The sequence below is a fragment of the Bombina bombina genome, chromosome 4 (genome assembly GCF_027579735.1).
Source record: "Bombina bombina isolate aBomBom1 chromosome 4, aBomBom1.pri, whole genome shotgun sequence".
NCBI classification, from domain to species: Eukaryota; Metazoa; Chordata; class Amphibia; order Anura; family Bombinatoridae; genus Bombina; species Bombina bombina.
The window spans coordinates 463,635,170-463,650,580 of NC_069502.1; the positions used below are offsets into that span (position 1 = coordinate 463,635,170).

General features: G+C 40.7%; 1 protein-coding gene across 1 annotated transcript in view; it reads right to left on the minus strand.

Moving 5' to 3' along the window:
• The window catches only part of CLCN2 (chloride voltage-gated channel 2), a 385,429-nt gene that overhangs the window by 127,551 nt on the left and 242,467 nt on the right, over window positions 1–15,411 (minus strand). The window contains exons 9-15 of the mRNA XM_053710346.1: window positions 14,339–14,423; window positions 13,448–13,549; window positions 12,687–12,771; window positions 12,432–12,587; window positions 5,683–5,752; window positions 4,097–4,207; window positions 3,800–4,013 (exon numbers count right to left, since the gene is read on the minus strand). Of these exons, the coding sequence (XP_053566321.1) occupies window positions 3,800–4,013; window positions 4,097–4,207; window positions 5,683–5,752; window positions 12,432–12,587; window positions 12,687–12,771; window positions 13,448–13,549; window positions 14,339–14,423 (823 nt within the window). The remainder of the gene's footprint in view (window positions 1–3,799; window positions 4,014–4,096; window positions 4,208–5,682; window positions 5,753–12,431; window positions 12,588–12,686; window positions 12,772–13,447; window positions 13,550–14,338; window positions 14,424–15,411) is intronic.

Sequence of the window (15,411 nt, forward strand, 5' to 3'; positions counted from 1 at the left end):
CAGGAACACGGCCTTTCAAGTGTGAAAGGGTAGTAGCATCGCTCCTGACATGGACTTGAGAGTAGAAAGCAGGCAGCGAAACTCGTCAACGCTGATTGCTTATGGAGCTCTTTCACAGAAAAACTCTCCCTGCATCTCTGGACTCTAACTTTCACCCATGCTCTCACTGAGAGGCTGGCAGGACTACTTAAAACTCCAGTTGCATACCGAAGAGTACTATCCTCCATAAGAGACTACTCTGTATCTTCCGACACTTCTCTGCCAAACTCCTGCGACGAAAGGTAAAGAATGACTGGGGGGATGAGGGGAGTGGGGGAGGTATTTAAGCCTTTGGCTGGGGTGTCTTTGCCTCCTCCTGGTGGCCAGGCTCTTAATTCCCACAAGTAATAATCTCATTAAGATGGAAATATAATTGTAAAAATAATGTTGTTTTCCTCACTGTGTAAACACCTTGAGAGTGTAATATAACATGTTAAATTCTGTTTTTTATAGTAGAAGAGCACCTTGCAGACAAGGCTAACACTGCCACATAAGTACCATCAATTGGCTTGAGCAGAGATAATGAGATAAGAACTGCAAGACAATGCAGTTTTTTGCTAACAAAATGACTGTGCCTAGTTGTGTCTACTCCAGTAGCAAACCCTGGCTATTGAAGAAAACAAGGTGTAAATGCAATCAAAACATTTTCATACTTATCTAATATGTTAATTTATTGCAAGACAACAGGAAATTGCAAGGGTGTCAACAATCTATCGGCTGTGGCTTTTTAGGGTCTCTTTTTCTGGACAAAAAGGCTACTTCTCTACTTGGTGAGGTCACAATAGAGCATTTTTGATTGTTTCTCGCACTTGCAGAGAAAGCCTTATTTCTCCTATGGGGCCAAAAAGTTCTTGCCAATCAAAATCCATTTTCGAGTCACTTTCAATACCTTTTAGAGACCTCTGCACTTGATAAGTCCTTAAAAAGGAATTTTGGACATCTTTAACACTATATCACTGGTATTTGGAAACAGTCTATTACCTTGCACATGGGAAAAATGTCTAAAGACAATGGAGAAGCCTATTAACATATATGATAGCATTAAAGTATACAGTATAAATGTAGCCACCAATCAGCAACCGCTACCCAGGGTTCTGAACAAAAAAAAGGTGCCGGCTCATAAGCTTACATTGCTGCTTTTTCAAATAAAGATACCAAGAGAAAGAAGAAAAATTGATAACAGGCGTACATTAGAAAGCTTTATCTGAATTATGAAAGAAAAAATGTGGGTTCAGTATCCCTTTAATGCATATGAGCTATCCCACACGCAGATGTTAACACATACCAAATTATCGCTCAATTAAAATAACTTTTTTCCAAAAACGGGAGCAGTATGGATTACTCTCGACTGATGTTGTCACACAATAGCATTTTTGCGCTCCACTTGTAATCTAGGCCTTTATGGGGAATTAGATTTTAATTGTAATGTCTGTTTTACCATGACACTGTAAGCACAAAATCATAATGCTTCTCAGTGCCTATAAAATTGGATGAATTACTACACTCACAGTTTGCAGTATCAGATGATGGACAAATTGATACTCTGGCTATGCTTTTAATTGTAACTCTTAATTTTCAAAGGTCCTTAAATCAAATAGGAATGGTTCATTTTGAACTAAAAACATGGAAACACAAATTGAAGTACTATAATACCCTATATGCACGTCCAGCATGCAATTTATCAGTCAGAAATAATTTCTACAGATGAGGCCTCCATCTGTCTTCCTGCTGTAAACTGCAGCAAACCAGTGTAATTTCCACATTATTTACTGGCATACGTTCACTTATGTACTCACCTCACCCAGACACTAACAGCCTAACACATGCAACAGAATGACACATGGCTACATTACAGAAAGAAATCTCACACATATGTAAGGGCTACATGGTACTTTTACACTGTAATAAATAAAAGCACAAGAGTGTCACAGTTGTACACTCTGAGATGGTTTTTGCAATGTGTTTTTGACTTTAAAGGGACAAGATACCCAAATGTTGAATCATTTCAAAGTGATGCAGCATAGCTGTGATAAGCTGACTAGAAAATATCACCTGAACATCTCTATGTAAAAGAAGATATTTTACCTCAAACTTTCCTCAGTAGCCACATACCATTTTAAAGAGACTTTAAGCAGCCACGGGAGCATGCTTCTAGCATGTGCAGGCACAGTCATGTTATCTTCTTCCTCAGTTTAAAGGATTACTAACTTTTGTTTTTCCTATGCAAAACGGACCATACATTTAACATTGCAATTATTACACAAATGTAATGTACCTTTTTATTTGCAGAATCAAAGCTCCCTTTAGCAGTAAAATAAAGTTTTATTTTATCCCCATGACATCACGGCATCCAGCCATCAAATGTGGGCCATCTAAGGTATAACATACTTGCCAATCGGATGGTGAGTATTAGCATGAAATTAAAATACATTTGCGTCATTCAACACATGCGCAATAGGATTTGCTTAGTCTCGCATGCGCATATTGCGGCACAGAAGTCGACATGACCGACACCAGGATAAAAATAACGCATGCTCATTTTAAATTTCAATCGATGCGATAGGTACTCCAGCCACTCTACGTATTCTCCTGTTTTCAATTGTGTCTCAATGCTAGCGGTCGATAGAGCGTGTCTGCTTCCACATAAGGCGGTGGCGTATCCGATGATGTTGCGCTAACTCGCGCATGCACATTGCATCTAGGAGTCGCCATCTTGCAACTGGAGTTGTCACCCCAGATTGGAAATCAGTAACAGCGAACAACTCAGTGGGTTTTGAAAAATTTAATATTTAAAATAGTAATATATAAAAAACGCTAAATATTTAATACATGATCAACATTGAAAAACGCTTGTTTTACAGGTATACTATTGTAATATCACGATTCTATTTTTGACTACAGTGTTCCTTTAAGGACACTTACTATGAAACCACATGAGATTGTGTGACATCAGCACTGATGAAGCTGATTGGCTGTATTTTGTTGTTTATTTTTAAACATGCAGCTGATAGTAGCTGAAGGATAGCTGTTCACAGAGCACTTGATGTTGATGTGATATTATCCTATCAGCTTTTTACAATTATGCTGCATCACTTGATTGTGATCAAGTGATTTAGCATATGGGTATTATGTTGCTTTCAGTTGGCTAACTTCTATAGAAAGCATAGGTGCCATCTCTTCACCTCTGTCCATGTGTTGGGTCTTGCAGGATCAACACTTGTGGCAGAGAGAAGGCAGAGTAAGCTAGGGTTATAGCTTTAGATTGGCTGGTTACATGGAAAGACAACAAGAAATAAGTAAATATCAAAGATTTCTGATTATGTAAATGTTGTCACTGACTTATTTCTCTAACAGCTTCTCATAGGTAAGTATAGAATAGGTCGATATGTTAATGGGATTTACAAAAGTGCATCCCCCCACATGACGACCTTAGCACTAGTTCAGTTTGAGGAAGCCTCATGTTCATGGGTAAGTCTTAATCCAGTTTGTCTTTAGGACACCTGCTGACTAGAACAAATAAGCTCTCTGAAAGATGTTCACATTGAACCTCTTCTTCAGCATCTATGGCCCATGTGTGGCTTGTGTGTGCATTCATGTCACTTTTCAGTAAATGTAAAACTAATTTATAAAGTGATCATTCTTTACTCAGCATATAGAGAGTACATAACCCTCAGTGTTTTAGGCACTGGGGCAATACACTGATTTTAATTCCTTAAAATAACAGCACTTCTTTCCTCCCTTCCCACTAGATAATACTCACTCTTGGTGACCAAACCCCAGCTCCGGCAGGTACGGTAGTTTCTTTATTCGGATAATACTGTCATATAATGAGGGCTGCAGACTCTGAGCCACCGCGTTTGCCAAAATCACTGCAATCATCACTGGTAAAATATGTGAGATCTGTCCTGTGAGTTCAAACACTATTACCGCTGTAGACACAGTGTGTGTGACGGCCCCAGAGAGTGCTGCTGCACCTGGTGAGCCAGACAAACAGTGAGTAATAGTGCAAAAGGCTGAAAGGGTTAAGAAAAATATACAGCTTAAGTTTGCTCCTTACCAACTACAGCATAGCCACCTGGCACAATCCGGTACGTATTTCCATCTGAGTGAATCCCATCAGGAAACCAGGCAGCCATACTTTCTCCCACCAGCCGGCCAAATGCAGCCCCTGCAACATGTACATGAGTAAACAGGGAGATTAAGTGTAAGAACATAGATAATTACATAGACAAACAAGAGGGAATAAAGATATAGAAGGTGATACCAAGAGAACAAGCCAGTGAGAAAGATAGACAAGGAGATTGTGGCTAAACTCAGAAAATGAAAAAGACAGAGTAAAAGGGGTGACAGGGGAGACAACAAGGGCAGGTGATAAAGGAGGGTACTATGTAAATAGCGACACACAGACAATAGGTGAAGTAAAACGGATAGGGATCAGGCGATTAAACAGAGGAACACACAATAATAAGTCAGCGAGAGGCACAAAAATACCAGAGAAGGAGATGAGGGAGAAATAGAACATTGACAGCAAAGAGGAGATGAAAGAGCAGGCGAATTTATAGATCAGGAAGAAAAGCAGATGCACAGGAACATAAAAAGGAGCACATAGTTGGATGCAGACACTTGGCTGGTGCACTAAGTATACACAAAATACCTAATAAGAAAAACCTTTCCTATTCCTATGTTGTCCTTCAAATTCCCTAAACATGGGGAGCTCTTCATAACTACATAGGATATCACAGGAAGAGACCAGCCTCTAACTGGACAAAAAAAGCTGCCTTATTATTACTAGTTATATCAACAGAAGGTGCATGGGCGAATAGTGACAGGAACAATATTAGTAGTTTGATAAAGGTGTATGTGCCTTAAAATGTTGCTGAATTTTTTTTTCACAATCCTGGGAGTGCAACCTTCATGCTACCTGTTCAGAGAGAAAAAAACATTAAAGGGATATGAAACGCAAAATTATTATTTAATTATTCAGATAGAGCATGCAATTTTAAGCAACTTTCTAATTTATTTTTATTATCAATTTTTCTTCATTCTCTTGGTATCTTTATTTGGAAAGGCAGGAATGATACGTTTAGGAACTGGCCCATTTTTGCTTCAGCACCAGGGTTGTGCTTGCTCATTGGTGGCTAAATATATAGGAGTAAATTAGAAAGTTGCTTAAAATTGCATGCTCTGTCTGAATCATGAAAGAAAAAATGTGGGTTTCATATCCCTTTAAGGAAAATAGGCATTGAATGCCTGGCATTAACATTGTTTTTTTTTTGTTTTTTTTAATGTATAGTCCAGTGCTAAACATACCAATTCAGCCACTGTTCAATAAATACCAGCCTTTATATACATGCATTCTTCAACACAATGGTTAATATATATGAGTACTACATACTTTCAAGCTCTATAGGACAATTAGTTAAAATAGGTGCCTATATTACTAGCAACCTTTTTTGTGTGTATTATAGATGAAAGTGTTCTCTTATCAACTAATTAGAATTGTCTTCTAGTTTTCATTCAGATTTGCACAGCTTATCATTTTTATTTTTCATGCAAAATAATTAATATGTTTCACTGCTGATCTTTCATATGTACGATACCAATAATTTGCCTACATTGTCTCATGGACCATATGTAACTCACCAATCACAAAGACCGGCATGAAGGCTCCACAAGGAACTGGGATTGTGGTCGCCAGAGCAGACATCCAGAACTGAGAGAGAGAAGAGGAGGAAGAAAATGATAGATACAGAATGTCAAACAGAAAGAGAAAGGGGGTCTACATGGAAAGAAAGAGAACAGCTGAGAAGACAAATATCTATATTGAAGTGCCAAATATGAAGAGATATTGACAGCCTAAATAAAAGTAATGCAAAGGGGGGGGGGGGGGGTTGTATAACGTAAAAGGGGGAGAACCCGTGAGAAAGTAACAAGAGAATAAAGAAGTTGGAAAGAGTGAAATGATAATGAACTACAGCTGGGTATAGACATATGAGTAGAGTAACTCAGGGCTACAGAGAGGGATGAAATATACATACAGCTAAAATGTCACATAAAAACCATAAGACACAAATAGCAATATATAGGATCCCATGCAGTCTGCAATTCTTGTTGCTAACCATCTAATTGTGGTTAATTTATCCCTATGAAAAAACAGCATTTAAACTGTTGATATTTTTATTGTGTGATTTTTATTTTTAAAGTAAAAGTGTTTACATTTAAATTAATAAACCAGTATCAGTTTTAGGCTGTGTACGTAATATGTGTTAGTACAATATTTGTGTATGTGTGGTGAAGTGTTAAAGGGACATGAAGTTGGATCCAGCTACAACCTATCTTTCCTTGATGATTTTTACATCTGAATATTTTCTTTTTCTTTACCCCATGAGGCTCATTACAGCATGCCAATTCTGAAGGGCATATCTATATAGCCCCTGGGAGCAAGTGTTCAGCAGTTTATATATAGAGCAAACACCCAGTGCTAGCATAAAACAGCAGAAGCGCAAGCATGTGATGTGAGAATTATTAAATGTTATGGGACAGGCTTTGTGTCTTGCCTGGTTAATGTTACGGCTCGACACTACCTTGGGAAGAAATCCCAAACCGGTTCACAGAACAGCTTTGTCAGCATGAAAAACCAAGTAAGGAGGCTCAAAATGTAAGGCCACCAACTCAGAGACTCTGTCTGCCGATGCAATAGCCAACAACAACAGGACCTTCCATGAGAGAATCTTAATGTCCAGGGCATGCATAGGCTCAAATGGAGCCCTCTGCAAGACCTTAAGCACCAAGTTTAAGCTCCAGGGAGGAGCCGGATTTCTGAAAACCTGTTTAATCCTAACCAGAACCTGAACAAAGGACTGAATGTCAGGAAGCTCTGCAAGCTTCTTATGCAACAGTACCGATAAAGCCGAGATATGTCCCCTTAGGAAACTCACGGCAAGACCCTTATCCAGACCATCCTGGAGAAAGGCCAAAATCCTGGATACCTTGACCTTATGCCATGGGTATCCTTGTTTCACATACCAGGACAAGTAGGTCCTCCACACCTTGTGGTAGATGCGTCTAGTGACCAGCTTCCAGGCCTGGATGAGAGTGTCGATCACTCTCTCCGAAAAACCTCTCTTGGCTAAGATTAGGCGTTCAATCTCAACGCAGTCAGCCTCAGAGAATCAAGGTTTTGATGTAGAAAAGGACCTTGAAATAGCAGATCCTTGCGACAAGGTAACTTCCACAGCGGATATGACGACATCGCCACTATATCCGAAAACCACGTCCTCCGCGGCCACGACGGAGCAATCAAAATAGCCAAGGCTTGCTCCTGCTTGATGCGGGCCACTACTCGAGGTAGAAGAGGCAACTGTGGAAATATGTAGATTAGGTTGAAGTCCCAGGGTACCGTCAAGGCGTCTATTATTTCCACTTGGGGATCCCTGGATCGCGACTGGGTAGCTTGCAATTGAGTCTGGACGCCATGAGATCTATTTCCGGCATCCCCCATCTGCTGCAGATCTCCGCAAACATCTCGGGGGGGAGAGACCATTCCCCTGGATGAAACGTCTGTCTGTTTAGAAAATCCGCTTCCCAGTTGTCCACACCCAGAATATGGATCGCTGAGAGGGAACAATTGTGAGTCTCTGCCCATTCTAGAATCCAAGATACTTCCCTCATTGCTAGAGAGCTTCTCGTCCCCCCCTGGTGGTTTATGTAAGCCACCAAGGTGATGTTGTTCGATTGGAATCTGATGAATCGGGATGACCCCAGAGGGGGCCAAACCTTCAGAGCGTTGAATATCGCTCGAAGTTCCAGAATATTTATAGGTAGGCTCGACACATCTTGAGTCCATCTGCCTTGTGCCCTTCTGGCACCCCAAACGGCTCCCCATCCTGATAGACTTGCATCCCTCGTTACAATCTCCCAGGATGGTCTCAGAAAGGAAGTCCCCTGGGACAACTGGCCTGGTCGGGTCCACCAAGACAGACACCCTTACCAGTCTGTCCAGAGATATCTGTTGGGACAAATCTGAATGATCGCCGTTCCATTGTCTCAACATGCACAGCTGCAGAGGTCTGAGATGAAACCTGGCGAATGGAATGACATCTATGCTGAATATCATGAGCCCGATTACCTCCATACACCTGGCCACAGATGTCCTGGAGGATGTCTGCAGGGCTAGACAGTTGGACGCAAGCTTGCAACGTCTCTGGTCTGTCAGAAATATCTTCATCACAAAAGAATTTAGTATCGTACCCAGGAACTCCACCCTGTTGCTGGGGGCCAGTGAATTCTTTCCTTCGTTTATCGTCCATCTGTGGGATCGAAGTAGAAGCAGGAGAGCTCTCGAGTGATCCTCCGCCAGACTGTAGGATGAAGCCTGGACCAGGATATCGTCCAGATACGGAGCCACTGCAATCCCTCTGGCTCTCTGCGAGAAGAGCACCCAGAACCTTTGTAAAGACTCTTGGGGCCCTCGCCAGACCAAATGGAAGGGCCACAAACTGGAAGTGCTGGCACAGGAAGGTGAACCTTAGAAATTTGAAGTGATCCTTGTGGATTGTAACATGAAGGTAAGCATCCTTTAGGTCTATAGTCGTCATGAATTGCCCCTCTTGAATCAGAGGCAAAATTGACCTGATCGTCTCCATCTTGAACGATGGGACAGATAAAAACTTGTTTAGGGCCTTTAGGTCCAGAATTGGACGAAACGTGCCCTCCTTCTTTGGGACCATGAAAAGGTTTGAATAATACCCCAGACCTCTTTCTGCTGGAGAAACTGGGACGATTACCCCGAGAGATGAGAGATCCCTCACACGTCCCAGGAAGGCGTCTCTCTTCTCTGGTCTTAAACAGATGTTTGACAGGAGGAACCTGCCTCTGGGCGGATACGATTTGAAACCTATCCCTCCAGGCCCCCGCAAAAAAAGATAGTCTGCCCCCTACCTGGTCCAAGGATGGGTTGGGGGCAGCCCCTTCATGCCGACAATGACTCGGCGGGCTTCTTGTTCTGCTTAAACTTATTCCAAGAGTTTGCTGGCTTCCAAGTTCCCTTGGATTGCTCAGATTTTTCTGAAGGCTGCTGGCGCTGAGACTTGTCTGCACGAAAGGGACGAAAAGTAGATCCCTTAGGTTTGGCTTTCTTATCCTGAGGTAAGAAGGCGTCCTTGCCATCCGTGACTGTAGATATGATAGAATCCAGGCCCAACCCAAACAAAACGTCATGTCGGCAGTCTACGATTTTAGCCACAGAGCCCTGCGAGCTAAAAAAAAAACCCCTGATGTCTTAGCATTCAGGCGAATAATCTGCATGTTCGCATCACAAATGAACGAATGAGCTACCCTTAAGGCTTTGATTAGATCCAAAATCTCCTCGAGGGGGGTTTCCCCCTCAACCATTCGTGACAGTGCGTCACACCAATAGGTAGCCGCACCAGTCACCACAGCGACAATCACCGCCGGTTGGAACATCTTCCGCAACATGGACTCCATCTTTTTATCCATGGGTTCCTTAAAAGAGGAGCTATCCTCAAGCCGAATGGTCTTATCTTAGCAAGCGTGGAGATTGCACCATCCACCTTAGGGACGGTTCCCCACAGTTCAAGCTGTGCGTCTGGAACGGGGAAAAGCTTCTTAAAAGAAGACGAGGGAGAAAAGGGCTAACCTAGTTTCTCCCTTTCATTTTTAATAATGTTCGCCATTTTGATAGGAATCGGGAAGGCCTGGGAAACTACCCTGTTTTCGTAAACCCTATCCAGTTTAGGGATCGAAGGTTCCTTCTGGTAGTTTCGGTTCCGGAACCTCCAGCGTAGCAAGCACTTCCTTTAGCAGGAAACGCAAATGCTCCATCTTAAATTTGAAATCTGGTTCCTCCGCATACGGAGGCCTAGAAGTAGCCAATTCCGACTCAGAAGCAACATCCTCTGATAAGTCGGAATTGTCCTCTTCCGCGGATAACCTGTCCGAGATATCCAGCGGAGTCGAAGACCCCTGAGACGGATAGCAGTGCCGTACCCTCCGCTTGCATTTAGTAGGATGAGGCATCGCATTTATGGCCACAGAAACTGCCGTCTACAATTGATCGGCGAAGGCCAAAGGGCCCCTCCCGTGGGAGGGTTAGTAGTGCCCTGGGGAACTGCTTGTGTAATCGGAGATGCTTGTAGGAAATGCACCTCGCGGGACGGAGAACCCTCAGGTGGACGGCTCAGTTGTATTAAATACTTTATTCTTTTTAGAAGCAGTAATATTGTCATAACATGTGGAACAGAGCTGCAACGGCGGTTCCACTGGAACCTCTTCACAGTAAACACAGTTAGTAGTTTTAGATAAGGAAGGAGTATTCTCCAACATATCAGAGTGCTCTATAGCTTGTGCCTTTTTTACGGACTTGGTTATAGATTAAATGGCACCTTTATATCCCAATGGCCGGGGCACTCACCATCTCCTATGGCCCGAACTACAAGAAACAGCTTTCGTCTCCTTTGAACACAGGTCGAGAAAGAGAAAGTTACTGAGGCCACACCCGGTCACATGAAGTGCCATGCAGGACCGCCCCTGCACTGAGAGAAAGAAGCGCCAAAAAGCCCGCCACAATCTCTCTCTAACTGTTCCACATTGACAGAGCCTCATCTCCACAAGTGCAGCAAAAAACACAATAAACATTATTATGAATATTAAAATCCCCCCTGTTCTATAACACTCTTCCGAGGGTATTACCCTAGAGTCTATACAGATAAAAGGAGTCACACTGTGACCCTGTCTTCTTGTGTTATTACATATATATATAATGAAATGATCTTACCAGAATCAACGCCATGGAACACGGCCCTTTAAGTGTGACAGGTTAGTAGCGTCGCTCCGGACATGGACTTGAGAGAAGAAAAGCAGGCAGCGAAACTCGTCAACGCTGATTGCTTAAGGAGCTGTTAATACGAGTCGGCATGGTTTCGCAGAAGAACTCCCCCTGCATCTCTGGTCTCTAACTTTCACCCATGGTCTCACTGAGAGGCTTACAGGACTACTTAAAACTCTAGTCCCATTGCAATGAGTACTACCATCCATAAGAGACTACTCTGAATCTTCCTACACTTCTCTGCCAACCTCCTGTGACGAAAGGCAAAGAATGACTGGGGGATGAGGGAAGTGGGGGAGGTATTTAAACCTTTGGCTGGGATGTTTTTGCCTCCTCCTAGTGGCCAGGTTCTTAATTCCCACAAGTGATGAATGAAGCAGTGGACTCTCCTCCCCTTTTGATGGAAAACAGCTGTAGAAACAGGCCAAAATGAAGATGATATTTGGAAATATTGAACTGACCACCATGCAAGAATCAGAAGTGTTAGTAGCCACACATGCTTGCGATAAGTGGGTAAATTTGCAGGACTCTCAAACAGATTGTAATGGCCTTGAAATGTCATGAGGCACTTCACAAGGATTTTCTGATGGAATAGGAAATCTGAAAAATGTTCTCTAATTTTGTTTTATTTTTTTCTCTCACGCCTTTTATAGTTTTAGTTTATCAACATGTCAGGAAGATTATAATTTTATGCTATTCAGTTTCCTTATTCATTAAAATAATACAGTTAGTTTGCTTATAGTGTATGTTCATTTCAAATGAAGGAATGCATATATACCCATCAGTTGTATTGTGACCGTGTTGTTTCTTTAAAAATAAAAGGAACCTATAGGAGAATAACTCCTGATGATAGCAGATTGATGGCAGCATATTTTAGTAATCACCTATGCCACTGGTTTTCTAACCTGTCCTCAGCCCTTCCTAACAGGACACATTTTGAAGCTATCTGAACTTTAGCACAGGTGAAATAATCAGCTGATGACTAAACATGGTTATTTTACCTACTCTCATCCAAGGTAATCCAGAAAAACTGGCCTGTTGGGGAGGCTTGAGGACAGGTTTGGAAATCAGTGCCCTATGCTGAACCAAGGTCATAAAGAATAAAATAAGAATATATATAAAAAAAAATCACTAGCAAAATATTCTGCTTCAATTTCTCCATTTCACAAAACAGTGTTACAAATCAGATGAGAGACAAGTGACAGTGAAGGAAGTGCAGCCACAGAGAGATGTGAAGGGAACTACTGTGCAAGAAGAAATAGTGATGCATAAATGATGATGCAAATGATATAATAAGAGCAGACAAAATAAGCTCTATGTGATGCATTATCTGATCACTACACAGCCCTATCCCATCAACAGACCCTTGTATTATTCCTTCTGTCTGAAGACAGACCCTTGTATCATTCCTTCTGTCTGAAGACAGACCCTTGTATTATTCCTTCTGTCTGAAGACAGACCCTTGTATCATTCCTTCCATCTGAAGACAATGTTATATTCTGAATGACCAAAACATTTCCTTTAAATGGAATAGTCTCTTATTCACCTTCATAAGAATGAAAACGACTAGCGTGACAAAGACATTGGCCTTGGGATGTTTCCATGCACTGGAGATTCCATGGAACAAAAAGTCTTCTGAGATGCCCTGTTGAGCCCATGTGCAGTTGTCAAACAGTGTCACCAAAGTTTCTTTCTGTGTGAGCTAGAAGGATTAAAAAAAAACAAAACAATGTCTCCCAGTTTGCACTCCTTTTCCACAACTTTTATATGGCCACTCAACAATTTTTATAGCCCCACTTACCTGTCCAGCCATGAACTGACCAAATCCTGGAGGGAAGGTGAGAGTTGCAATGAGCAGGGTGACCAGAGCAGGGAACAGCAGGCGCCTGGGGATAGGGCAATGGCAGCCAATCAGAAAGCAGGGAATGTGCCAGCCAAACAACAAAGACTGATAGCTAATCTAAGAGTTTAAAAAATGCAGCCAATTTGGTGGCAAAAAGTAAAAGCAAACCAGCATTGAAGTGGCATATCTATAGTCTTAGGCACAGTACCTACCTGCAGAAATACGGTGGAGCATAAAGGGGAGTATTGTTTTCCTAGGAACAATTAGTAACAAGGACTCATGTTTTAAAACCTAGAACATATGTTGTTAGTAATGGAATAAGAATGCTGATAATCTGCTTATTTGCAAATGATTTGCATTCCAAATGTTATAGTATTCACTTCTTAATCGCTCTAATGATTGGATCTACAATATATAGACTGCAAAAGATCAATGAGGTTAAAGAGCTTTATTGGATTTTAAAGGGATACAGAAATACTGCTTCAGTGACAGGCTCTACTAAGGAGCTTATTAGAATTAGGTATTAAGTAAAAGGCAAAAATAAAACAAACTTGAATATTTTATTATATTTATTTTTCTGTTAGCAAAGAAAGCACAAGAAGTCACAACTAGCAACACTGACTTATTTGAGGCTATATCCATATAAAACCCTAGTTTGTTTGCTTCTCACCAAGGGCCATACAATGGGAACATAATTATCTTGTTCTTTCAATACTTACTTCTTCATCAGGAATCTGTTAATTGCTTTCTGCTTTCTCATAAATTCCACAATCTTACGATTTAAATATACAAAGAGAGCTCCTCCAAAACCACTGGCAATTCTAAAGGAACAGAAAAGGTAGGTAAAGAAAAAAGGAAAGCAAAGATGGCAAACATTTTGTGTTGTGCTTCTTATCAAGTTACATTTTAATACTCAATATTTTTATGTTTTTTTAATTTCAAAATCTAGAAATATTTAATGGTGTTATACAAAGTACTAACAGTTTAAGTGTTATAGCAGTAACGTTTTCTAAAATGGGCCATAAATAAGGCTCATTTCCTTGGTACATAATTCTAGACAATGTCCCATATTCTTTCAAGCCTATTTAAATGGGCAATAAAGTCAAACTAACTTTCATGATTCAAATATAGCATGCAATTGTAAACAACACTACAATTTACGTATATCTAGGCTGACCATATTGCCGCTTTAAAAAGGGACACATATGAAAAATACATATGTCAGGGCTGTTTTCAGGGCTGTTTAAAGAAATGTCTTGTATAAGAACCCTGACATATGTATTTTTCATATGTGTTCCTTCTTAAAGCGGCAATATGGTCAGCCTACGTATATCTTATTTGAATCATTCTCCTGGTATGCTTTTTAACAAAGGAGGTGGGTAGGCCAAGTAGCAGCAGCTATTCACTAATAAAAGCTAGCTGCAGATTGGTTTGTCCAATCTGTTGCCCTAGCAACCAGTAGTGCATTGTTGCTCCATCAACAAAGGATACCAAGAGAAGGAAGCACATTTGATAATAATATATTGTAAAGTTGGGTTTCATGTCCCTTTAACCTGTGATCCCCCCACTTTCCCTCTCCAGTGTGTATAGTTTATGTAAATGTCACATACCCAATCACAGCAAATGCTGGCAGCTCCTGCAGGTCAAAAGGGAAATCGAGACGAAAACGTGTTTTAAACAGCGCTGTGATAGTCTCTGAGGGAGGAAGAGAAGAAAAAAAAATATGAACACAAACAAGATAGAGTCAGGAAACTGAAAATGGAAAAATAAATCACAGCTTCTCACAGCATTTAGCAATAACTGTAGTATAAAAGGTGCAAGTTAAAGGGACAGTCAAGTCCAAAAAACTTTCATGATTTAAATAGGGAATGTAGTTTTAAACAACTTTCCAATTTACTCTTATCACCAATTTGGCTTTGTTCTCTTGGTATTCTTAGTTAAAAGCTAATTCTAGGAGGTTCTATGCTAATTACTTAGACCTTGAAGACTGCCTCTAATCTGAATGCATTTTGACCACTAGAGGACATTAGTTTATGTGTTTCATATAGATAACATTGAGCTCATAAACGTGAAGTTACTCTGGAGTGAGCACTGATTGGCTAAAAAGCAAGTCTGTCAAAAGAACTGAAATAAGGGGGATGTCTATAGGAGCTTAGCTACAAGATAATCACAGAGGTAAAAAGTGTATTTATATAACTGTGTTGGTTATGCAAAACTGGGGAATGGGTAATAAAGTTATTATTTTTCTTCTTAAACAACAACAATTCTGGTGTTAACTGTCCCTTTAACAAAAAAGGTTGCAAGACAAATTGTCATGTGGTTTCCACACAAAGATGTGGGCATTTTTGTGATTTTTACACAGATACACAAGGGTTAATATGGGAGTATTCTATTTTTTATCCATTAATATTATTATTTTTTTTATCATGGTTTCTTTTATTTCAAAATATTTGCCACTACTCTCCAATACATGTTATGTGGACCCTATAGCACTCCAAATCCTATAACCCTCCCCCATCTGCAGCAACAGACGTCTGTTATTCTTCATAGCAGCCTCTAGGTTTATAAAAAGTGTGTTAGACAGTTCACTAAATTGCTTGATGGAAGTTTGTCTATATTGAATTATTAATATTGTTGCAATTAAAATAATTTTGAAAATGTGCTCGTCTTACAAGTAAAAAAA